Source organism: Lissotriton helveticus, chromosome 9 (assembly GCF_964261635.1).
Source record: "Lissotriton helveticus chromosome 9, aLisHel1.1, whole genome shotgun sequence".
Taxonomy (NCBI): domain Eukaryota; kingdom Metazoa; phylum Chordata; class Amphibia; order Caudata; family Salamandridae; genus Lissotriton; species Lissotriton helveticus.
In genome coordinates, this window is record NC_136070.1 from 1221723704 (window position 1) to 1221750705 (window position 27002).

At 43.3% G+C, this 27002-nt stretch overlaps 1 protein-coding gene across 4 annotated transcripts in view; it reads right to left on the reverse strand.

The window, feature by feature from the left end:
- NR2C2 (nuclear receptor subfamily 2 group C member 2) overlaps positions 1–27002 on the reverse strand; it is a 268072-nt gene that overhangs the window by 232062 nt on the left and 9008 nt on the right. For all 4 annotated transcript variants that reach the window (XR_013601140.1, XR_013601141.1, XM_078661704.1 and 1 more), the window contains exon 2: positions 1401–1510. Coding sequence is in view for 2 of the 4 variants with exons in the window: in XM_078661704.1 (XP_078517830.1) it covers positions 1401–1472 (72 nt within the window). In the remaining 2 variants the exon portion in view is untranslated. The remainder of the gene's footprint in view (positions 1–1400; positions 1511–27002) is intronic.

Consider the following 27002-nt stretch of genomic DNA (forward strand, 5'->3'; position numbering starts at 1 on the left):
GAGGGAGGGCGGGTGCATGACAAACAAAAAACAGGTAGGGTGTGCAGGAAGGGAAAACAGCAATAGAGGTAATGAGGGCAGTGTAAAGAGCAACGGAGGAAGAGCCGACAGGAGGGTTCAAACAGCATCTGAGGGCCGGCGAGGCAAACAATAACAGAGGGAGGGTGAGTGAATGGTGCAAACAACAACAAAGGAAGGAGAGCGAGGCAAACAACAATAGAGGAAGGCCAAGCAGGTGGTCCAAAAAACAACAGAGGGAGGGCGGGCTGATGGGACACACAATAAGGGATGGGGCAAGCAACATATGCAACAACGGAGGGTGTGGCGCGGGTGGGGCAGTAACCACCCACAAGGCGGGTGAGATCAAGAAGAAGCACAGCATAGAGGGGAGAAGAATAGCGAGAGTGAAGCTGTGCAGAGAAGAGTGGAGTGGCCAAGACTGGAGTGGTGTAGAGTGCAGTGGCGAAGAGTGCATTGCTGCAGAGTGTTGTACAGTGATGCAGAGCAGAGTAAAGAGGCGTAGAGTGAAGCAGCGTAGTGTGCAGTGCCATAGAGTGGATTGGTGCAGAGTGGAGAGGGCAGGGACGCAGAGTGCAGTGGTGTGGAGTGGTGTAATGTGGAGAAGTGCAGGGTGCAGTGGCGTGGGGTGGTGCAGAGTAGAGTGGAGTAGCATAGAGTAGAATATGTATGGTGTGGCAGCACACTGCCATTACAGAGAATACATTTTCAATTGAAATGACCATTACATTGCACAGATATACAGTATTACCCAAAACATTAAACAGCGCACAAAACAATATTGCGTGTAAAATGCCATCACCTAGTGAAGTGATTGGTTTTGATCATATTAAAGTATTTATTTCCAGCACACTTCATAGTTACACAAAAAAGTGCTTCATTTGTGCACTCCAAATTCTGCTATATTTTGGAATCACTGCACAGTTCATTTAAATGTTGTTGTGGACTAGAAAAAAAAACCTTTCCTAGTCCCAGTATGTAGCAATACTGTCACATAAATCCTCTCACTTTTTTAAGTCAGAGTAAGAAAATAAGTGTCAAGCTCCCTCAAAGATAGAGTCAAATATTTGACTGCCATCTTTGAAAGCACAGTAAATGTGACAATATGCCAAAAGGAGAGGTTGTGTGAAAAGGCTTTGCTCCTTGGGAGTCTAAAACAAATAAAGCCAGCAAATAGAAAGCCAGAAAATGTGAGTTACAAACCACAAAGCCAATGGTGGCAACAGCATTCCCAGAGAAGCTTTCTGAATGTCCTCAAGGTGTCTTTAGCAAACCAGATAGCTGCGCTGTCTGGTAAGGTTTGGTGTAATGACTTAGGGCCTGATTTAAATCTCAATGGATGAGTTACTCCATCACAAGGTAACGTCTCTGAAGATATTTACCTGAATGCGTTGTGGTGAAGTTACAGATGATTCTGTGGAGATTATCTGGATTCGCTGAGAGGGGCTGTTCATCACTGGAAATCAGACAGGGAGGGCCACCCATTCGGCACCTAAGAAAAAGAAACAATTTATCTATGACTTCAATGGTCCTGGAGTTTACTTGCTATGCAAGGCTGAACACTCTACGAGCATAGAACGCATGTTTACAGCAGTGGGCCAAACCAAAGTGTGGTTGAGACCACATACAGCACTTGATATTTTAGGAAGGCAGACTATTTATTATCCTCTACTTAGTATGAAAACGATCTAGGCAAATGTGAATGAGAGTTACATTTCATCTAGCCATACCATCATCATCAAATAACTTTATTCGATTCAAAAAGAATCATAAAAGTATACAATTTAAAAAGTTCATACATACAAATCACAAATGGTATTTCATATTCAAAGGTTTGGAGGCAAAACACAGTATATCATATCAAAATACATAAAATCAATAAAACATATTCATAGTTCATAACGATTCCTAATTAAAAGAGCAGATCTGATAAAACTGAGCATAGAACTACATATAGCAGCAGTTGATAACTATCTCAAATACTCGAAACCTTCCTTATATGTGTATGGTCGAATATCCCTCAAGAGAGGTCTAATAAAGCGATCTCTAGGGGCTTTTTAAAGTGAACAAAAAAGCACAAAGTGCACTGTGCTTTGTTGGGCTACATTATTGCATGAACAAGAGGGTAGCCTCTCACACCAACCCCCTTGTTTAGGGAATGCCACTAAAAAGTGCAGTGCATTCAATCGAAGTCTCGTCAGATAAAAACGCCATTGTGTGTGTGTTGTGAAAGACAAATAAAACTGTTGCTGTAGTATAACTACTGATCTGATGTGTGTTTATCTTGTCTGGAAAAACCTTGGGCAGTATAATATGCGTTCTTGATGACCATCTTCATGTCTGGTTTAATAGAATCAGGATTTTCATAAAAGTTTTTCAGACCTATTTTATAAAAAGTTTCCTTCACATAGTGTAGCCATGGTATCATCAAAGCCTTATCGAGATTCATACAATCTTTTAAGATTTCTTTTGAAAACAGCAAATCTTCTGAGGTCCATATTTTCTCCCATAGAAGCAGGGGGGACACATGTATTCTATCACTCACAAAGTCTAAACCCACCTCGGAATGACAGAATATATTTGGAGAACTATTTGGAATAGATAAAAGACATTTTAAAAATGTGTTCTTCATAATTTGTATTTGCGCACTTTTGTGGTATCCCCATACCCCTGCCCCGTAGGTCACTACTGGCAAACATTTGGATTTATACAAGGTCTTGAGCTCCGCTATTGGTTTTTGGCCTAGTTTACTGGCAAAGCGGAAAAGTCCCTCTATCGATCTACTTGTTTTTGGAGCCGGGTTGTTATCAGATGGTCCCAATTCAGTGTTTTGTTAAAAAGATTTCCTAAATAGTTGAAATTTGGGACTTTCTCAATGACCATATTATTAATAATATATTTACAAGTTTTAGTTCTATTTGAGCCACAAGCCATTGTGAATGATTTTGTAAAATTAACCTTAAATCTAATCCTAACATGAACTTGTTAAAAGCATTCACACATTTTTGCAAACTATTTGCTGTTAAGGTCATCAACACAGTATCGTCCGCGTAACACAATAAGGGTATGTATTTGCCATTTATTTTAGGAAAATCTAAACCTTGTTGCAATAAAAAATGTTCCAAACCATTTGTGTACACTAAAACAAAAAAGGGTCCAGAATACAGCCCTGATGAACGCCTTCAGTTGAGGCAATGGGCCCGGTTTTTTCACCACCTGGACCATATCGAATGGCTACAGTTGTTGCAACATGCAATCTGCGCAACAAAGTGACAAGAGGCTCCTCCAATCCCATAGTCTCCATTAGTGACCACAGTTTTCCCCGGCACACAGTGTCAAATGCACTGGATAAGTCCATAAAGGCCAGGTGAATTGAAACACCCTTGGTCTTTATGTACTTACCCATGATCATAGCCAGGTTGAGGCACTGTTCCATAGTCCCCCTGCCTCTCCTAAAGCCATATTGGGTATCCACAATAATGCCAGAGGCGTTCTCCCATGTCTCTTGGCGTGCTAGTATTACTCTCCCTAATAGTTTACAAGAAGCATCTATTAGAGAGATTGGCCTATAACAACTGGGATCGCTTCTGTTTCCTTTTTTAAAAATAGACACAACTACCGCCTCTTTCCATGAGGATGGAATGTGTCCCACAATTGTGGCCTTAAAAACATTAAGCAGCAGGGGTGCCTAGACTTGGGGATTATTTTTAAATAGATCCAGGGGTACAGCATCAGGCCCTGGTGCCTTGAGGGAGATACCTTTTCTCAAAGCCTCCTCCACTTCACCCAAAGAAAGCGATAAACTAAGCTGTCGTGCAGTCTGAATATCAAAAGAAACATCGTCCTCACACTCATTTAATAATGAGATGCCCTTTGGATTGAATATCTTAGAGTAATGGGCCTCCCAGACCACCCCAGTTATGTGCGTGGCCATGGTCCTATCTTCATTACTGAAAAGCGGGTGATTTTTAACCTCCCAAAATATCCTACTATCTCTCAAGTCACTTGCTTTCTCAAGGTCATCCCAAGCCTGCTTTCTCAGTTCTACTTTCCTTTTTTTAATAGCCTTTTTATAAATGTGCCTTGCTTTCCTAACCATTACTTTATCCCGTGGGACTACATGTAATGCCTTCTTCAAAGTTGTTTGGGCTGCAGAAAATTCGGCATTAAACCATTTGATATCAGGGGAGCTACCCTTCCTGGCCGGTTTAAGCAAATTTGTAGCCACACTCTTACAAAGAACTTCAAAGTTCTGTAGTATCAATTCTGGCTCAGAGGTAACCGTCAGACAAGTCATCACTTGCGATAAATTAGCTTTAAAACCTTTCCCTAGATACCACAGTACTTAACAATAGAACAAGGGGTTATGATCGCTAGCAGGATTTGGTTCTACCCTGAAATCATCAGCCAGGTATGCATACCTGCTGGAAATCAACATAAAATCAATTACACTCATGCACCCCCTAGCCGCTTGAAAAGTTTCAAAAAGGTACCATTGGGGTATTGGTCAATGTATCGAGCATGCATAAGTCATAGGCACGATAATGTTATTTAATGCATCACCCTGTATGGTATGCTTAAAATGTGCCAGAGGTTGTTCATTAGTGTCAAGTAGCCCACAGGCCTTGCTCCCGCTATATTGACATAAAGTGCAGTTAAAGTCCCACAGCCACATAATACACAAAGGAGAGATCGTTTCAGTCACTTTAGCAATTTCTGCCTGCAGGGAATCAATAATAACCGATGTCTGCGTATCAAAAATATTATAATACCAATTAATTAGAAGCAAGGGTACAACAATCAGATTGGTACACAAGGTCAGTTGGTACCATGAGGAGGCCATTATTTTATCTATCTTTAGTGACTTATATCGTAAGCCACCCTTTGCCCACCCAGCCAAAGAGGGTTCAGCCTGGACGACTAGTGAATTATATGAGTCTAGGAAGGGATCCTTTCTACTCCATGTTTCTTGGAGGCAAATAATATCAAAGGATTTGATATACTCTACCCACACCTCATCTGATAACCTTCATGAAATGCCTGTCACATTCCAAGAAATTAGGCGGAGAGTACATCTATCGAGTTGGCCATTTGTTAAATCTAAATGTTTGCTAATCCTCTTATTTTCCACTATGTGTCCGGCTTGTATAATGATCTGATCACCCTCAGTATCTTCTATTGAGCCCTGAGTTTTGTTATTATGGGGCAACTGCAAATCGCTGTAGTTGCCCAAAGGGTCAGGGGGAGATATGGGCTCACTTATATTCCTACAATAAATTGGGGTTACTACAGTGTCTTTAGCATCATTTCCCATTGAGCTCTCTAACTGTAGTCAATCAACCTCTGCCAGGCTACTCAAGGGCTCAAAACGATTTACATGGTACCATGGTGGGAACTGTGGCTACTGTTTTAATCTTATCTGACGCTCCGTTTCTGTTGGGTTGGGTTGCCATAAAGGGGGGGGGGTGATAAAAAAAGCCCAAAGGTAGTATCAAAACCCTTGACTTATCCATGATTTGGTCGGCCACCCTATCAATTATAGCTCTTACCAGACCCGGGGCCCTAAAAAAAAGTCAGTACGATACAGTCTCCCTCCAATGACTTCTCGGTTGGTCCAACCCATCTGACCCTACGTGCCATCTTGAGTTCTGAGAAGAAAAAGCTATGATTTATGCCAGTCTTAGCATTTACAAGATGCAAGGATTTGTTCCTCAAAGAGGACCAGTCTTCTCCTTCACCAGGGGCTAGAGGGCGAACATTTGCTAAAACAACAATATCGGGTGTAGTTTGTGGAGGCAAGTTAAGAATTGAGTCTGGGCCACTGTAGGGCAGATGGCGTGAATAACGTTCCGCAACAATGGCCCTATTTTGTGTTCCTTCATTTTGAGTGTTTTGCATCCCTAAAACTTTCTTGGTACTTGGGGGATTTGAAGCCTGAGTACCACCCTGGATCGGGCCTGTTATTTCCGTTGAAGGGGTATTTATTTGTGGACTGGCATCACTTGTGTTCCCTCTTGGGTTCTCATCTCGCATTATACTTTTACCCAAGGAATATGGGTTATGAGCGCCCCCACTGCTAGTTTTTCCCATGGACTTATTCAAACTGAATCTAGTTTCAGCATGTGAAGCACAGACACTAAATTGTTGACTCTCTATGCATGATAACCTGCTTTCAAAAACTGTCAATTTGTGGAGGACAGGTTTTAAGTGAGCGATAATTACTGCTTCCAGTTTATTCCAAAAACTCTCCTCCAGGCCATGTTCTATAGTCGATATAGTCAATGTAGGTGCTATGTCTACCGAAGCTATGTCTTGGCTTGCTTCGAGTGCGGGCTCGGATGTAGGTTCTCTAACCTCGTGGGTACCCTTCGTTACCAGAGGCTTAGATATATGATGAATCAGTTTGCGTGGTCTATTTATTGCCTGTCCCCTTCGTTTTTTAGGGGGTGGTACAGAACAGCTTCCATTTATTTGCCTAGATTTTTGTGCCCTCGTGACTACATTAAGTTTATCATTGATAACAGGAGAATCTAAAATTTCCTGGATAATGGATGATTTGGCCGGCGATAATGGACACCGATTAATTTATAACCCTCCATCAACCATGTCCTCATGTGGGTTTGGGCTGGTAGTGGTATATCGACTCTGTAACATTTGAGAGTCTAAGGACAATCTGCGTTCAGTTAACTTAATTTCTTGTATTATAGCAGATTCAGCTCTTATTAAAAAGGCATCTAATGTACCTACTACCCCTTTCCCTTTGCCATCTTTTATTTTTCCCATTATTGGTGTGATCCCACAATACACTAATTGTCACCAAACAGCAAAAAAACCCTACAAAGGGGAACATATACACATATATCACCCAACAAACAGCGACCAACGCCAGATAATGTACAAAATCTTGCCAGTCCCGCTTTACAATAATAAAACAATGTCTTACATGGTCCAAAGGGTTAGGTGTTAATACCCTGGCCCAGCCCGGCCTCCTTCGGCCCCTGACGGCCACAGACGGCCCGCCCTTTGCCCGGGCTTAGCCCGGCGCGCGCCGGCGCGCGTCCCGCGGGGCGGGAGTAGGAAGATGGTTAAATCCTTCCGGTGGTTCTAAGGGAGGGACTGCGGCACGGGTCTCAGCCCCGCCTGCTCCTGGGGCGTGTAGTCCTTGAGCAATGCCCCCGCTGCAACAAACAAAGCGTCTCCCGCGAAGCGGGAGGTGCGAGCAGTCTATGTACATCCCGGTGGTTCTGAGGGAGGGACTGCGGCACGGGTCTCAGCCCCGCTGGCTCCTGGGGCGTGTAGTCCTTGAGCAATGCCCCCGCCTCCAAAGTCGCCCCACCCAGACCTCCTACAAAGGATGAAAATAAAGGGCTTTTTTTCAAATATAAACCCAGCTCTGTAGAAACAGGCCGACACCACTGTGCAGGAAGATCCCCACAAAAATACAAAACAAAATCCTGCCTGGCTCGCCCCCTTCCTTGCTGCCTGCGGATCATAACAGCACCAAAATGCAATACAATTAAGCTGATATCATGGCATTCATCCAAGAGATAAGTAGAATGGAGGCGGACAGTGTACATTAGGGGAATGGGTGGATTTGGGACAAGGAGAGTATTAACTTTTTTTTAACGCCTAAAACTTTCGCCATTCAAAAAACAAAAGATTATCAAATTCCAACTGAATACGAAACTTCATCATGGCTGGCAACTGATTCAAAGACCTATTGACATTACTATACAGTCAGTTGTATTTGTCGTGAGAAAATAATTACACTGCAAAAAAGATAAAATACATTGCTAGATAGAAAAGTTAATATATTGATATGTGAACTTTATTTTCAATGGTGCAACTTTTATTAACTCTACACTCAGCGCTTTAAACTCATGCATGACCAGTGACAAATCTTCACTCCATACAGTGTGATTTATTCAAAACACATATACCCAGTCTTAGCAGCAGCGATGAAAAGCCACCCAGTTCCTAAATTAATACATAAAGTTCTATTATCAGAGAGAAGGTGTCAGGAGCTTAAATGAAAAAACAGATCTTATAAAATATAAACCCGTAATTGACATCCAGTCTTCTAAGCTCTTAAATAACAACCTATATGTATCCACGTTAGGATCAGGCTCAAACTTAAGTCCTGCCCTTGAGATAAAAATATATATTTTTTTAAGTTACTTGAAGCAATCTTTGTGCATACAATACATGCATGAGATAATTAACTGAATGTGAAAAAGCATCATGGTCCAGAGTACTTTTCATAGCAAAATGATTATTTTTTGCGTTTTAGTGACAACAGCTTCCTCGTGCATTCCAATGGAGGCTGAAGAATACATCCAAGGATCCAATACTCCTGTGGCCTGATCCAAGATGGGATTTGCAATGTCTGAAGCCAGTGGCTGAAGGAGACTGACCCAATTAGGACCCATTTTGTTATGGGAAAGCAGCAAGCAATTAACAAGCATTTGCAATGCAATAGGTCTCGCAGTTGGGAGAGTTTGAGCTATTGGCATTGTAACTGGCAATGCCTTTTATTTATGTGTTGGTTTTTAAAATCTAAATAAAAGGCATTGTTGTTTACAATGCCAATAGTTTAAACTCTCGCAAATGCAAGACCTATTGCATTGCAAATGCTTGTTACATATTGCTTGGGACTGCCCACGGCTGCTTGAATTCTGGCAAGAAATCTTTAGCGCGATTAATCAGATTGTTGGCAGAATAGATGCTCCCTCCCCGGCGTTAGGTCTTTTAGGTTATGTGAAGGATACACCGGCAAAGCAGCGCAAATTGCATGCACTTATTTTACTATATGCAAGAAGGCAGGTTGCTATCAGGTGGGGGGAGGAAAAAGATACCTGGGTTCAGGGATTGGCTGTAGGATGTGACTCATGGTCACACTCAACTTGGTGTATTCTGGGAACTAATGCCCCTGACCTCGGGACATATGGGAACCATTCTTAAATTGGGCGCAAGAGAGATCTGACTCCCCTGTTCCCAGCCCCAGTGTGACTGCATAGGGATACATAGCCTCTAGTTACTGGGTTAATTTGGATTGTACTTGTAGAATCCCCACATATGTGTATATCTGATGTAACGTGTTAGGCTGTTTCCTGCTGTTTGATCACCACCAGCACTGTACATGCTGTTTGATCCTGTGATGGATTATACTACAGATTGTGGTTCTGTATATGGGCATATTGCTGCCTCGACTGTGCATGCCATGCCTCTATATGTGACATTCCGAAATATTGTACTATTATGCTTATTGTACCTATGTGATGATGTGCTGGCTGGAACTCTGGTTCCTCTTGTTTGTACTGGTATCTTGAATAAATTCTCCCCCAAAAAAAAACATTGATGGAACTTCTGACTGGTGTGGCTCAAAAGACTTGCCCGAATCCTTATCTGTCACAGTTGACCTGATATTGTAGAAAGGACCCAGACAACCACGAACATGGTCTTTAACCGGTGCTTTATGCTTTCTTGGCCTCAAAAATAATCCTTGGTTCCTTTAATCTAATGTGTACCATTTATTATTCGCTTTTTTTTTTAATTCTAGGTTGATTTGTGAATTTTATTGTGTTGCTGCTGGACTTTAATACTGTTTGAACATATCCAGCTTTTCTTGCGCCATAGTTAGAAAGAGACAAGTAGAGTTTTCTCAGTTAAGTGGGATTTGACCCAACAAGATACTTTAAGACTTTAGATTGCTGGCATAGCCTTGCTTCCAAATTAATAATTCTGTTTCGCATAGCTAAAACTCAAATGTACTTTTGTTTTTAAAGCACAACAATTAAAATTGCTGTAGTTATAATGTTGTCCGTTTCCTAAATTGGATTTCTTAAAAACAAATCTGCAGATACGTAGGCATTCTTAAGAAAAAAAAATGTATTCTCTTTAAAAGCAGCTGCAAATGTAGAATGCGCTGCTCGTGGAAAGAAGATAAAGCTCATGGCACCAGAATGATCTTTGCTGGACTTTGCCATTGAAGACCACGTCAGCACCACTGAGGGCAAGGCAAGCTTTCAAAGGCTGAAGTCAACATCTAACTACAGACCTTTGAAGCGTGATACTTGTGCAACTTAAATAAGTAAACAGTATACTGTACAAAGTGAAGCCTGACAGAGATTCCCACATCACTCAGATAGGCATAGTACAAGGATACTGAAATTCGGAGATTATATATATATATATATATATATATATATATATATATATATATATAGCGTTCTTAACCTCCCTGCCCTCTTCCCAGCCCATGTTACCTGACGATGCTCACAGACATGTCGTCCTCTTTCTCTAGGAGTCGCCAGGCTCCAGACAAGTATTCCCGGCACCAGTCGAAGGCTCTGCGCCTCATGTCCTTGCTCACTTCCTCCCGGCATCCGTGCGGATACAGTTCACCCTCAGAATCCACATCCGAAAGACCCACTGAAGACACTGCGTCATGACCGCCTCCGGGGCCTGCAGCCTGGATACGGGTGACAGGTCTGTTGTCCAGCACGGGCGCCACCGGCTGCCCATCCGGGAGCTCTGTGCTATTCATCCTCAGGGCAAACGTCCTAAAGCACGCCGCACTTTCGGCCGTCTGTCAGTGAAGGTTTCTTTAATGAACGACATTTGTCCGTAATCTTACATGCGGTTGGGTGACAGCCAATCATGTGTCTTTCTATCATCAACCTAGCTCCAATCGTTGCTATGGAGTACAAACAAGTAAACAAATAAATAAGTGCAGGTGTTCAACGTTTTTCCCTGGGGTCCGCCTTCGGGGCTGCCGAATGTCATGACGCCTTGTCTGGATTTCACGTCACGCCTCTTCCTTTCACCGCACTACACACCTCTGCACACCTTACTGCCACTGCATTGTGTCGGGTGACTTCACAGTGGCGTTATTTAAGTGCCCGCACTCACTTGCATCACTGGGGAAAATGTATACTTAATATTTTAATTGATTTCTGTTTAAAAAAAGAAAAAAATGGGAGCGGACCAGAGAGGGAGCATCTCTAAAAGGAGTTCTGCCTCCTGATTGGCTGTAGAGGAGCCGACGCGGGAATCGAAACTAGTGGTGCGCGCGCACCAGAGGAGCGGGGGCAAGGGAGCGCGAAGACGCCGAGACGAGGTAGGGGATGTGCGTGTAAGCGCCGGGGGTTCTCTGTGTATGTGTGTGCGTGCGTGTGTGTGTGTGTGTATGGGGGGGTTCTGTATGTATGTATGTGTGTGTGTATGCGGGGGGGGGGGCTGTATGTGTGTTGTGCATGTGTTGTGAAGAGCCTGTTGATGCGCGCGACCTGATCCCGGCAGGCTGCTGCTGCTGCTGCTGCGTGCGCGTGACAGTCTGTTGTCCTCTCCGGCTCCCTTTCAGTCCTTGAAAGCCGGAATGATAACAATAGTCTCGCTCTGCGACAGCAGGCCTTTGGCCTGCAATCGCAGGGCGAGACCTAAAAAGTAACATGCCATCGGGGATGGGATAATAGAGCATGTTCCTTGCTTCATTAAGGGTAAGCTACTGCTACTTCGAAACCAAGAACCGAAAACTAGGAGCCGCTAGATGAATCCAAGAAATGCTAGATTTGTCAGAAAGACTTCCTTTCTGTAATATAAAAAAAAACAAATAATTCAAAAAGATCTAGCAAACGTTTCTAGATTTTATTTAGTCAAATTACCACCTTACTTATTTCGATTCATTATTAGACAGGAAGTCTCTCAATATTCACTTTGCTTATATTATTACTGTTTGTTATTAACGCATTTAATGGTATGGATAGTGTTTGTAATGGTTGCTCTTTGCATCTATGAGAGGAAAGTTTTGGCGATGGAAGGTTTGATTGCAGTAAACATGTGCCATGGTTCAGTCATATAAATATCTCCCCAGGCCAGAATGTATCCTTGAACACTTTTTAAAAGATTTGCCTCTTTTTAACCCCTTGCACGCTGATGACGGAACCGCTCTGTCATCAGCTGTGAGTGCCTGCGCTGAGGGTTCTATTGAGCGGGGCGGGCCATGACGGAACCGCTCCGTCACCAGCATAGCTCAACCGACGCTGGTGACGGAGCGGTTCCGTCACCAGCATGCGGCCGCCGCGCGGCCGCCCCGCCCCCTTAGCACTGCGGCGGAATAGCCGCCGCGGTGAAGGGGTTAATGTAGGTAAATACATAATAAAATGAAAACTGTTTTCAAGACCCCTCAGTCAAAAACAGGGCAAACCCTCTTTACATTTCCGAACACTGTTATCCCTTATGACTCAAAGAATGTTTTACAACAAGAAAGCCACTGTAGTTACATTTTTATAGCTCTTGAATGCAGCCTTCTTTGAGAGGTAGGCTCTTATCAAAGTGGAAATAATATCCTACCAAGCTGCTCTAAGAAGTAGCCCGTCGCCTTTTGTACGAGCTAATGCTAGAAACTCCTTCTCTAAGGTGGAATATGCCAAAGTATGGATGCCACCGTCTTGATTGGAATGCACATTATTTCAAATGGTTAACAAACTTCAAGGAATGGGTTTACTATAGTTTCCTATGGGCGTTGCCATATTAGAATGGTCTCTTTAAGAACAAGCTACTTACCTTTGGTAATGCTCTTTCTGGTAGAGACTCTATCCAACCGCAGATTCCTCACCTTAGAATACCTCTGCATGCCCGTAGGTTGCGTTGTTCAGCTCCACATCAGCGTCATCTGCATCAGAAGTGATGGTGCAGTATCTTTATAGGTGCCACCCTGGAGTGCTGATGTCAGTTTCTTCTGTGTCAAAAACGTGGACTATGTAAAAACTAATGTTGTTGATTTGACCAATATGCAGTGTCAAACTGGTTCTTTTGGGTAAAGAGCCCAGTCCCAGAGCGAGGAGAATGGGAGGGTCAGTGAGGAATCTGTGATTAGATAGAGTCTCTACCAGAAAAGGCATTACAGAAGGTAAGTAACTTGTTCTTACGATATAGACTTCTAGCTGCAGATTCCTCACCTTAGAATAGATACCCACGCAATACCTTCCTGGAGGTGGGTACAAAACATCCTGGGGGACAAAATGGGTGAGATGCCCATCACGACGAACCGGACTGTTCAAGCAGTAGTGATTTGTGATTGTATAGAGGGATGTCCACATGGCAGCTTGACAGATGTCCAGGACAGGTACCCCGTGAGCCAACACAGAAGTGGCAGCTTTGGCCTGCGTGGACTTAGTCTGCAAGCCCACAGGGGGTTGCTCTTTGCTACTGCGTAGCAGATTTATATGCAAAAACGATACATCTGGAGATAGTTTATTTCTGTACATCTTGCCCTTCTTCACTCCGGTCAACCGAATGAAGAGCGACAGGTCCACCTGACGATCTTTGGTGTGATCAATATAGAATGACAGACTCTTGTAGTGTCCAAATGATGGAGTCTCTCCTCCTCTTCAGACGGATGAAGTGGAGCATAGAACGCCAGCAGAGTAATGCTTCAGCCAATATGAAAATGAGTCATCACCTTCCTGAGGGACAGTAGCACGCATCCGAAGGACCAGTCTGTCAGGGAAGAAGTTGCTGTATGGAGGTTGAAGCGATAGAGCCTGATACTCACTGACCTTCCTGGCTGATGTAATGGGCACCAGGAACACTGTTTAAGAGTCAAGTGCAGCAAAAGATAGCTATGCAGGGGCTCAAAAGGAGAAAACGTGTGAAAAGTATCAAATTAAGGTTTGATTGGGGCATCGCAAAGGAATAGGTGGGGACAGATGTTGAAAACAATGTAAAAAAACAAATCAGAACAGGTGACTTAAACAGGGAGTGATTTTTTGGCAGTGCAAGAAAGCTGAAATGGCTAACAAATGACCTTCTACTCTGCCCAGAACAAGGCCATGTTGGGCTAAAGAAAGAACAAACAACACAAACCTCCGCAAGAGGTGCAGAAAGGGAGTCCACTTGGCATGAGAAATACCAAGCCAGAAACGTATCCCAGGGGCTGGTGTAAACAGTTTTAGTAGGACGCCTGGCTGCCCAGGTGACATCACAAACTTTGGGAGTGATATCGAAAATCATCAAATGTCTCCAATCTCCAGGCATGAAGTTGGAGAGTGTGCAGGTTTGGGTTTAGGACCCCGCCCTACTGCTACGACAGTAGATTCTCTCAAAGAGGCAGCCTGACCAGAGGATAGTAGCTCATGCGCAGGAGTTCTGGGTACCATACTCTCCGTTCCCAATCCGCAGCCCCTACGGTGCCTTTGGCCTTGTCGGTCCTGATCTTGAGAACCAGGGGAAGGAGAAGTATTGGCAGAAAGGCAGGCAGGAGTCCAGAGTTCCACTATAGGCAGAATGCAGCGAGAGCCGCATTGGAAACTCCAGTGTGCAGAAGTGCGGACACTGCGCATTCTTGGTGGTGATCGAGCCAAGGTTTTTCATATTTTCAGAATAGACCTTGCACCAACTCCGGATAACATGGCATAACATAACATAATGTATGATGTCGACGCTATTTGTGACCCGTAAGGCATGGCGGCTGAATTTGTCCATCCCGGCATTCAAAGATCCTGCAGGTGTTATACAACCAGTAAAATGTCCTGATGTTCCAGCCATGTCCAGAGGCACAGAGCTTCTTGGCACAGGGTCCACGGCCCCACTCTGCCCTGTATGATGCAATACCACATGGCAGAAGTGTTGTTTGCCAAGCGGATAGCTCTCAACTCCAACCAATTGATGTAGAGCTGATATTCCGCAGAGACCAGAATCCTCTGATTTCCACCTTTCATAGATGGTGGCCCGAACCCAGGAGTAATGCATGTCGTCACTGTGAGCTCTAGGTGGTGAAGGGAGAGCCGTCTGCCACTTACACAATTGCTGTTCGTCAGCCACCTCTGCAGATATTTTGCAGTTCCCTCTGATATCTGGACCCATTTGGAACGATGACCCTGATGTTGTTCTTACGGGGACTTCTGGTCCCACTGCAGAGCCTGCAAAGGCCAACATGCATGTTATACCAGCAGGATGAAGGAGGCAACGAGACCAACCAACCTCAGACTCAGTCTCACTAAAATCCAGGATAGATGCGGAACAGCACTGTGTCCAGAATGGCTCTAATGAAAGGAAGCATCCGAGAGGGAGTCAGGTGTGACTTTGGCATGTTGATAGCGAACCCCAGCAAATGCAGGTTTGCACTAGTCTGGAGGTTGGGGATGACTGCCTGGGGAGAGCCCATCTTCAGCAGCCAATCTTCGAGGTAGGAAAGACTGGAACCTTGAACCTCCGCAGATGGGCTGTAACCACTGCTATCACTTTTGTGCACACCTGAGGCGCACCAGTGAGGCCAAAGGTGAGCACAGTGTACTGGAAATGCTCTTGGCCCACACTGAACCGTAGGTAATGATTGGGGTCGGGAGGAAGGGGATTTGGATTTATGCATCCTGCGGGTCCAGAGCTACCATCCAGTTTCCAGGATCCAGGGAAGACAGAACTTGAGCCAACATGAGCCTTTTGGATTTCTTTTTTTTAGGAATGTGTTGAAATGGCGCAGATCTAGTACAGAGTGGAAGCCTCCATCCTTTTTCAGCACCAAGAAGCAGCAGGAATAACAAACATGCCTTACTTCTGGCACAGCCACCCTCTTAATGGCTCCTTTCACCAAAAGAGTCTGCACTTCCTGATGGAGTCAGGGGATTGTCCTCCATCAGCAAATGTTAGGATGGTGGGAGAGGCTAAGGCAGGGCAAACCCCTTCTGCCTGATCGGAAACATCCACTTGTCAGATGTAATTGCTAATCACTGAGGCAGGTGGTGCCTAATTCTGCCACCGCAGAATGATTGTGCTCGGTGGAGGGCAGGCTAAAGAGCCTTGGAGGCTATGGGAGCCCAGTGTGCATGGGACTCAGCAGTATGCTAGGACTGGCTCCCACATCATTTTTGGGCTCCACTACCCCGTCCTAGAAATGACTGGCCATGCTGTTGGACCAGCTATAGCTGATACAGTGGGTGCTCAAAGTTTCTTCTGCCATGGCCACAGAAGGGGGGCAAGGACTGCTGTTGCGGCAGCATCAAGAGAGAAAGGCCAAGGGATCTGGCACTGACCTTGCTGTTGCGAAAGTGCTCGAGCACCGCATTGGCCTTGTCACCAAATAGGAGAGAGCCATCAAATGGTGAAGGCAGGACATCCTTGAAGGACCCAATGGACTGTAACCGGAATTGGCAATGCAGCGCCACCATAGAAGCCATGGCTCTACCCAGGGAGCCCATGGTGTCAAATCTGCACCAGATGGCGAGCTTTACTGCTGTCCACCTAAGCCTGGTTAAAGATTGTGCAGATTCCTCAAGCAGCTCAGGAAGCAGCTGTGCAACCGAATAACACAGCGCGAGGGAATAACTGTCGAAGAGGCCTGTAGTGTTCACCAAATGCAGGGCAATGCAGGTGGAAGAAAAGATGCACTTCCCGAAGGTGTCCTGCCTCTTTAGTTGTCTATCTGGTGGTGTGGTAGCGAACACACTTTGCTGCTTATGCTTGCACCACCATGCTCTCAGGGGAAGGGTACTGGGAGAGGAAGGCTGGGTCTCTGGGGGCAGAACAGTGCTGTAGTGCTATCATTCAGTGCACGGGAGCCCATGTGCAAGCCTTCACCCAGACCCCTAGGAGCGTGTCGGTAAGGGTTTCATTAAAGGTGAGCATGTGTTTAGACAAGCCTGCCCTAGGTTAAAGCACCTCAGTCTAAACATTAGTTTTGACCTCAAAGACTTGCAGCTGAAGATTGAGAACCTCTGCTGCCCTCGCATTACAGTGGCAAAAGACGCACCTGCCTCCAAAACCTGGCCTGGAGGAAAAATGATGCCAGAGTCTGGGGAGGTATCCTGCCCACTTGCGTCACCCAGCTGCTTATATCACTTGTTGTCATCAGAGTCCTCCAGGATACCATACTCCCCCTTCAAGAAGGTAGGGCCTGTTAAGTGGTGGAAAGTCCAGGAGATGGTGAGGTATGGATAGAGTCGGGTAGCACCGAATCTGAGGCGGGGTGGATAACTGACTCTGCACCAGGGCACGGCAACGGAAGGGATGGAGTCATGGTGGAAGGAGGGACCTGTGGCAGCATCAGTCTGGATCCAGGGAAGGATAGAGAGGACCAGGGTGGCGGCAAGGGAGAACCCACAGGTGGAAATGTTGCAGGGGCACCTCTCGGCTTCATTGAGACCAAAGACACTCCAGAGGAAATCATGGCCCAAATATGGCGTACGTTTTGTCATAAAATTCTTTCGAGTGGGGTGGGTGTAGTTTCAATGCCAGGAAACTCAGGGTAGCATGTAGAGGACCCTAATGCTAGCTCTGGAGGACAAGTGGGGGAGAAGGGCCTGGAAGCACGATGTCAAAAAGGTGTGCAAATTGGATCATTTGAGGATTTGCACAAATTTGTGAAATGTGATTCCAACCCAGTGAATGTTTTAGGGAGAGACTTATTGTGCAAATTGAATTGCTCCATTTAATGTACTCTGAAAGGAATGGAGATTCATATCAATGATGAGGACATCGTATTCAATATGTAAAAACAAAGGACAGGAGTTGAGGGATTATTCCCTTAATAAGAAGTAATGACTTACCCTTAGAATTGAGAGACACTGTGTTCCCAGAAGTTTCGGATTTTACAGGAAAGGATATTGGGTTGATCACAGGAGTAGCTCCAATACGAATCACTTTGAAACCAAGGGCAGAAATCCTTCGGACTCCACCATATAACTTGAGTCCTGGGACCATTGCAGGTGTAACACCTTTGATCAAGTCACTGATTGAGCAGGGAATTTTAAGAGAAATCATGGGAATCCCATGTAATTCACCTATCATGGGAATTGAGAAACCAAACGGGAAGTATAGGATTGTGCAGGATTTGCGCAAAATTAATCAGATTGTGGTACTATGCTGTCCAATCGTTTCAAATCCCACTGTAATACTATATCAGATTCCTAGCGAAGCTGAATGGTTTTCTGTCATTGGCTTGTGTCAAGCCTTCTTTTCCATCCCTTTGCACCAAGATAGCCAATTTTTACTTGCATTCAGGTTCGGAAACCGTGTCTTGGTATGGTGCCAAGTTCCACAAGGGTATACAGAGAGTCCTTCCATTTTCAATCAAATATTAATTTGGAGTCATTGGTAATGCCAAACCACTTTGTTCTGATACAATACAATGATGACTTGTTGGTAGCGTCAGGTACTCAAGAGGCTTGCATATGTGACACAATTGCATTACTGAATGATCTGGCAGTAAGTGGGCATAAGGTGTCACCTACTAAGATACAGTTTGGCAAGAGGGAGGTCCTTTACTTAGGACATTACATTGAGAAGGGAGTCAGAAAGGTGTCACAAGATCGCATTACTGCCATCTTGCAGATGAACCCACCGAGAACACAAAAGGAGGTTCACATGTTTCTGGGAATGGTTGGCTATTGCCGACAATGGGCTCCAAATTTTTCATTAACTGCTAAGCCACTTCAGAGGCTTACACATAAGGATGTGCCAGATCCAGGTCCATGGAGTGATGAATGCATTCGCTCTTTTAATGAACTGCAAGAGAGTCTGTGTAGAGCTCCAGCATTGGGAATGCCCGACTTTAACAAATGTTTCACTCAGTTCTGCAGTGAGCGCGAAGGCTTTGAACTGTCAGTTCTAACTCAGATGCAGAGGGCTGCGAGCAGACCTGTTGCATACTTCTCAGCTACATTCGACCCTGTAGCTGCAGCATTGCCTGGATATCTAAAGGCACTCACTGCTACATGTCTTAGTCTGGAGAAATGTGAGAGCATTGTGGTGGGTCATATGAAAGTGCATGTACCGCACTCTGTTGAGATTTTTCTTTCTCGTACCCAAACACAACATCTCACACAAGCAGTTGGTTAACCAAGTATGAACAAGTGATATTGGGTGCTGAGAACGTGTCATTGGTGAAATGCATGAGTTAAAACCCAGCTACCTTGATGCCTTTACCAGGAAATTAAGTTGGGATTGATGAAGCAGATCATGATTGCTTGGACATGATTGAGCTGTTTACAAAACATTGGCCTATATTATGGATGTTCCACTACCTAAATCAGATTATGTGTTGTTCGTGGATGGATCATGTTTGAGGGATGCTGGAGGAAACCTGAGAGCTGTGTATGCCATTTGCACGTTTGTGGGAGTGGTGGAAGCATCATGGTAGCAAGGAGTGTATTCAGCTAAGGTGGCTGAGCTAAGTGCCTTGACAAGGGCTTGCAGCATTACTGAACAATTGAGAGTTAACATCTTCACGGATAGCCAATATGGATTTGGGATTGTCCATGATTTTGGGCAGTTGTGGTCTCAGGGTGAATGCATGACCTCCTTGGGTTCACCTATCCGAAACAAGAGAGCATGAAAAACCTACAGCTGTCATTACAATTGCCAGCCCAAATTGCAGTGTTGAAAAGCCCGGCCCACCAACAAGGGTACGATTATGTGACGGTCAGCAGCCGTTATGCGGATGATACTGTGCGCCATTGCGCTCTAAATTCTTACATCTTCAATGGGGACCCACTGAAAGAGCAAACTGATGTATGATGTTTTCAATTGTGGAAACATGGAGAGAAATAAAAGCATTACAGGACGAAGTGTCGTAAACTGAGCGACAAGGGTGGATTTAAGCAGGATGCATACAGAGACAAGAGAATGAGGTGTGGGTGTACAAAGATGGGAGACCAGTCCTACGTGATAGTTTGTTGTCATCAATGGCAAGAAACTATCATGGACCCGCACATGTTGGGAGGGATGCCATGATGTGCCTTTTTCACCAAACCTGGTTCAATCCCAGGTTCAGGGCTGTGGCAGAGGTGGTGTGTAATATTTCAACAACAAAATGTGAGTAAGAAAACACTAGTCACAGTTAGTCATGTAGGAAGATCTGGAGGACCCTTTAATAGAATGCAACTTGAATTCACTGAGATGCCTCCTTGCAATGGATTAAAATACGTTCTAGTGACTGATTGTCTGTTCTCTTGTTGGGTCGAAGCCTATCCAACCACGCGTAATGACAGTCTAGCTGTAGCAAAATTAGTCCTTAGAGCTTATACAGCAGTTTAGATTTCCGACCTCTTTGGAATCAGATAGAGGGACACATTTTAATAATAAGGTGATATGAATGCTTTGTGCAGCATTACAAATTGAATAGAAGTAACACTGTACATATCAACCAGAGGCATCTGGAGTGGTCGAACTAATGAATGGAACACTAAGGTCTCGTTTGGCAAAAGTGTGTGCGTCCACGTCTTTCAAATGGCCTGATGCTTTGCCTATGGTGTTGATGAGTTTTAGAAGTATCCCAGACAGAAACACCGAACTGTCCCCTCACGAAATCATATTGGGGAGGGCTATGAGACAGCCTACCGTCCCACCCAATCAGCTAGTGAATATAACTAATGACTTGGTACTCGATTACTGTAAAGGATTGGCTGATGTGATCCTTTCTGTGTCTCACCAGGTTAGGGAAGCTGCCAATTCATGACAACAGGAGCAGTGCCATGACTTGTGCCCTGGAGACTGGGTGCTAGTCAAGAAGCACATGCACAAAACGTGTTTTGATCCTAATCGGCGTGAGCTGTATCAAGTGATTCTTGTTACCACAACTGCTGTCAAATGTGGTTGTCTGCCAAACTCGGTGCATGCTGCCCATACTTGCCGAGTCCTCTTGAAAATTATGTGCCTACAGTCGATGTGCGGGTGGTTGTAGTAAGTCGTCCAATTCAGGTCAGTCACAGAGTAGAGGGTGAGCCAACTACTGAATCCTGAAGCACTGGTTCAAATTAGGGTCCGAGAGAGTCCGTCCCAGTAGGAAACGAGGGCCAAGTGGAAAGGAACCAGACTAGGCAAAGTACTGACCCCCCCATTGTGAACAGTGCTGGCGCAAAGTGAGTAGCAAATGGAGACCACTGGCCCAAGGGAACTGACAGATTGAGGCAAGTTTTAGCAGACGGTAAAATACCTCCAACTGTAATCGAAGATCCAAACCAAATTGAACAGAGCGACTCAGACAATGACGGAACTGCAGTGAGAAAATCACAAATAGCAAGAGTACCATGTCAGAGATACGCTGCACCAGAGTGGACTTATTTAGCAGCAGCAAATGACTGGGAGAGAGCATATCATGCTTTTTAGTTCAGAAACCTGAACTCCAAAAAAACAACCTTGAGGAACTGATGTGATAAGAGACATTTGTGCAAAGCAGGAGAATACACGGAGAGTGGCCTTTGAATAATTGAGGAGACAAAAGACACTAGATAATGCCAAACCATTGAAACCTATGCATTTTGACAGTGGGAAAAGAAAAGAAAAGTTTGTCTACCTCATCATTGTCTATGTGAAACATGACATTAACCCTATCTCTGTTACTAAACCAATAGAGGAGAAAAATGGAGGAGTTGTAACTAATGATCTCACTGATAAGATTTTATATCATGATCAATCTATTAATGATTTCTCTTTAAATGTTTTAACTAAACTCCTCTATGAGTATGTGGACACTATGGATGCAAGGGATTGCTATGTATGCATGCAACTACCTACCTCAGTATTAGCGGGAGTGACTTACCATCACTTACCTTTAACATATGGCATTTCTTGTAGTGTACTAACAAATGTATTTTATCGCTAAGGGCAATTTCAATATTATTACTCAAATTATGATTTCATCTTCTCGAAAATACCTATCTATAAGAATTTGAATATTGTACCAGATTTACAAATGGCTGAAATAATGGGTGAATTTTTCCAACCTACACAGAGCATAGCTACGGTACATGCGCATAGACATAATTTAACTTGCTTTTTACATAATGTAGAAAAGAATTTCATAAATTCAGTTGAGGATAGACGTGGGAATACTAGTGGAGCAAACAATGTTAAATACACTTGTTTAAGAAGGGGAATAAGTGCTGCTGAAATAATTGGAGATATTTTAGCTGCAATAATACCATCAGTTAGGGTGATACTAAATCCTCACAAAATTCGGAAGCTTTCTACTGTAGTTGATCATTTGACAACCGATGCAGCAGGAGGTTGCCATGTTATAGATACTGAAATGGTTGCTATCAGTTCCATGGTTTTACAAAGCAGACTTGCATTAGATGTCCAACTCGCAAAAGAGGGCAGAGTTTGTCGCTTGTTCAACGTCCAACAGTGCTGCACGTATATCCCTGACAAAAGTAAAGATCTGCAGGGATATATTAGCAATATTACTAAATTGGGAAAGGATTTGACTGAATTCAAAGTTGATGGTCCATGGGAATCTATTGGGAAAGGATTTACATCATTGGGCACAAATTTTGCAACCAGGGAGTAGTTTATCAGGGAAAATATTCACATCTATATTAACAATTGCTATTGGCTTACTAATAATAATAATTTACAGGTATTTTAAACGCAGAAGATTTGAGAAAGGAAAGAGAGGGATAAAGAGAAAACAAGCAGATATTGAACTAGAAGATATAAATTGTGGATACTATGATGAATTAAAGGTCTTATAACATACTAGACTGAAACTAATGAAGACATCTGCCTTATGAATGTGACATCAGATAATGATAAAGATAAGAGTGTGATGGTTCGATTCGCCATCAAAGGGGGAATTGATAGAGCCTGGATCTGATCTCTATGAATTCACCCTGAAAAAATGATTGTGACAATAATTTATGGATATGATAAATGTGTGACGCGTTGTCATGATTTGAAAGCATAAACTAAATTAAGTTTGATTTAGATACTGCATTGTAAAGGAACTCAAAATGTTAGACGCAGACTTATGATGAAACCTAATGACAGATAAACTAATAAGAAGTTTTATAAAGCTATTGGTATATTATTTCTTTATGCATACATGAACAATAACAGACAAACGATGACGTAGAAATTCCTTATACATGTATGAATAAAGTTATTTTAGGTATTAAGAAAATGGACATTAACATTAGAATGTGGAATGTGAGCACTGATATTGGTGAGTAAAGCAATAGCTATAATAATTTGTGCTTCATAAAGGTTTACCTTAGTTCTGCTTCCAAATACTGAATGGTGTAAGAAGCTTGTAACGTGAGAAGAGTATTGAAACATTAGTATGCAAATTGACTATGAGGCGTAATGAAAAAAAATGTATAGGTATTTCATCCTTACATAATGTAGAAACAATTATTAATTGACCTAAATGAAGAACTAATGGAATGGATTCAATGATGTGAAATTCATATTTTAGCACAAACTCAGCGCACACAGGTTTCATTTCATAAAGGCCTTAAACTTCTTTTCTTTCCAAGCATGAATTAATTAACTGAATAGTATGAAGCTATGAGAATTTTTCATAAAGTTTCTACTTGTGCTCTAACACTCAATAATTCCTTTCACGCTTGTAGCTTACTTGACTTGCACCAAATTTGTAACTTCCTAGAGTACATGCTTGTGAAAGGACTGACAAAGTATGACAGCATGGACTCGCCTACTTCCTGGATGTCATAACTTATTGTATGATTAAAAATCAGTGGTCTCATGGAAGATGCAAAGTAATGGATAACTTAGTCTTCTGGATTTGTATACTTAACCTACTACATCCTCTCATCCTACTGAAACTGACCAATGGGACAGAATGGTCCGATCAAATTGGTGATGTCCCCTATCTTGTCCACCTTCTCAAACCATCTTGTGGGATAGAGACTAATGTTTTGAAACTTACGCCAACTGAGATGTATTACTGCGTCTGCTGCCGGCTGATGTGCTTGCGTAAGTGGACTTTTCCGGCTGGAAGATTTCAGACAATAACTGTGGCATCGACTCTACAGTGCGGACAGGAACAGACGAACCGGTTTGTGAACTGGAACTGGTCATTTGGCAATTTCTGAACTTACATCTATGGATGTATGCAAGAGGGTTATATGCTTTAAAGAACTAATTCCCATTAATACAATCTCTGTCGGCAGAGGAAGAAAGTGGCCTTTTAAACTTGATTCTTACAGCTTTATTAATGCTTATTAAATCTCTATAAGTCATCAATTAATTTGGCTTAAACATTTCGTCAAACGCGATAAAGATACAAACTGAGAATTATTCTTCTGATTCTGTTTCATTCATTTTTTTGTTGTCATTTTATCTGTTTCCAAATGCACTAACCTAAACAGATTCAGCTTGAGCAAACCCCTTTGGAAATGAATAAATGCTAACTATTATCTGATTCCAGGTCATCATATGATAATAGTTCATCCCCATAATATTCTAATCCCTTTCAGCACAGAACAAGATCCATCAGAGGACCTAATGCAACAAAATATGGTAGCTGAAGTTATTCTGGGAAAATTAATTTTGATGTGGAAAATTATAAAGGCCCAACACGTGTACCCCACAACAGTTTTTCTTTCTCTTGTGCTTTTTGGAATTACCGGACTTCGACAAGGAGGTCTGAGAGCGGCAAGCCGAATGACAACGGGAACGGCTCCAGGAAACGTCCTGATATCTTCCATAGTAACGAGAGCAGCGGAAAGCCTTCTTTAGGCATGCTGCCGGGCGTTTAATTGCTTGCTTGCGAATCACCTTCAGGTGCATCGACTTGCACTCGATGCAGACCTTGGGATTGTGTACCTACTGCAGGCACTGGAGAAAAACCAACTGGGTAATGGACACAGACATCTGCAGTTGGCAGTCCCCGCAGAAGCTTGAAGCCTGAAGGTTTGGCAGGGAACATGATGTCCAAGCACTCTGGGAGTAAAGCTAACAAATGTTGACAAAAGTGAAAAAACGTTGGTAAAAAAATGTACAAAGTACTTCTCCGGATCCATGCTTTTGGTTTAGAACAAAAGAAACTGATGCATGCGCGCCAGGATGGCGGCTATATAGGCATCGCTATGCACTTATGCCACAGATGACAAGCCAAACAGTGCCACCTATTGGTGCACAGAGGTACTGCTCAAGATTTTTCCGATCCAGTCTGACACCTAGTGAATATTCTAAGGTGAGGAATCTATTGTTAGAAATCTTCATCAGAACATGACGGCCTCTGCCCCTTCCTGGTTTGGAACTGTTCCCATGATGCTGCTGCAAGTAATTTATGCCTCCTCACACCCCAGGGAACTCACATCTTTCACTGTCAGGCGATGCATGCTGAGCAATGTGCAGCTCTCACTGCCTAGAACTCTTGCATTTCTCTGGACCGCCCAGGGAGTGCCAACAACTGCACCTACAAGTGCGTCTTAATGGCGGGCTTGGAATTAGACCAGAGGAGTTAGCTGGGAAGCCACAAATGCTCTCAGTGAGGCATAAGTATTGAGCAGAATATTGCTGAGAGACACTGGATTAAGCTACCATCTGTCCTGGTTTTCAATTACAGTCTGCAGGTGTAACAGGTTCATTTTAAGTAACTGAATTGAAAAATAAAAGTGTATGATGGTTGATTTGATCAATCTATATGAACCAGACACATGTTGGCATTAAAGAGGACACTCATATTCCTGACCATAGAGGTAAAATTGAGGTTTTCCAGGATAGGGAAAGGGTAGCTCCTCCCTTAAGACTTAAGAAACAAGTTTAATTTTTTCAACTTAATATAAAGATGGGTATAAGAACTGAGTCTGAGGGTCAAAGAAACATGTGCAACTGTTAACACACAAATACAACTGTTTCGTATTCTTCAGAGAGGTAATCTACTAGATGGTACTGTGAAAGGCAAACAGAGGGGCAATGTTAGTGTCATAAATATCTGGAATAGGTGGGCACTGAGGACTATCCAGAACAAAATGACCTTTTGTAAATAAAAGACTGGAGTGTCTTTCCCACACCTGCCGGCCAGAAACAATAAACCTCCTGAGGGAGCGGGGCTCAGCATGGTACATAATGGATAGTCTCTCCACAGACTAAGTACTAAGTGGTCCCCTACTTCAAATGATGTGGTGAAAACAAGAAGTCTAGGATGCCCCCATTTCAACTTCTGCCCATTCTAAGTGATTGCTTGAGGATCATATAATGCAATGCCTTGATCCTTTGGTCAAAATTATCAGTGGACTGGAACGGCTCATGTTAAGTGTCAAAGTATGCCTGGGTTGACGTAGTAGAACCCTTCCGTGATGTTAATCATTGGAGAAAAATTGTTTAGTAACTGGACCAAAGTGAAGGTGCACTTAGTTTTAGGTGTAACTAGCCAATTTTGGAGAAGTTTGCCCGTTAATTGAGTAAAGGCTTGTTGGTATGATTGTGACCTAGGAAAGAAGAATCATCAGAGTGGACCTTCCTGGCTTATAGGCATGTGTTTAGTCAAGAGGAAAGGTCTTAGGGTAAAGGTAGTCTGACAATAATAGGGAGTAATAACCGAGACCTACTGAAGATGAAAGGAGTCAGGGATAAAAGGCAACACATATCTATAAGACTACAGTGGCACAGTTCATATTGACTCCCACTTAAAAGTCATAGAAAGGTCAGTTTGTTAGTTTTGTATCTGATGATTTTTTTTAAAGAGTTTTATATAGTGGAAACTAGACTCGAGGATATCGGGTATCAGAGCGCTTTACATGAGCACGAGTTTCGTTACAGATGGACACATTAATTTTTGTTAGGCATGGGGAGATTAAGTGATTTGCCCAGAATCAAAGGATGTTTGGCGTAGTTGCCGAGACTCTAACCCAGTTCCCCAGCTTCGAGGTCGACCACTCTAGTACGGAATACTTCATCCCCCATTTCAAATTCAATCATTGCCCTCTTTGAAATGATCACAAATCAGTAATACCATAGGCTGTTGGCTGTCAGTTTGCAGTACCACATTATAGATCAAGGAAGGCACTGTCTGCAGTTAAGGTAATCTTTTTGTCCATATGTTAAAGCTGTTCAAACTTTTATTTATGGTTCATTAATTGAAAGCCTTTATTATTAGGGTGAGCGCTCTAAGTAAATGTTGTAAACTCTGACTGCACTACTGACAGTGGTTAGTTACAGTATTAAAATATGTACACACGTTTTCAAAGTTTAGCAATATGAGGCTATGTATAATACTCCCAGAATGCTCTCGGATTTGA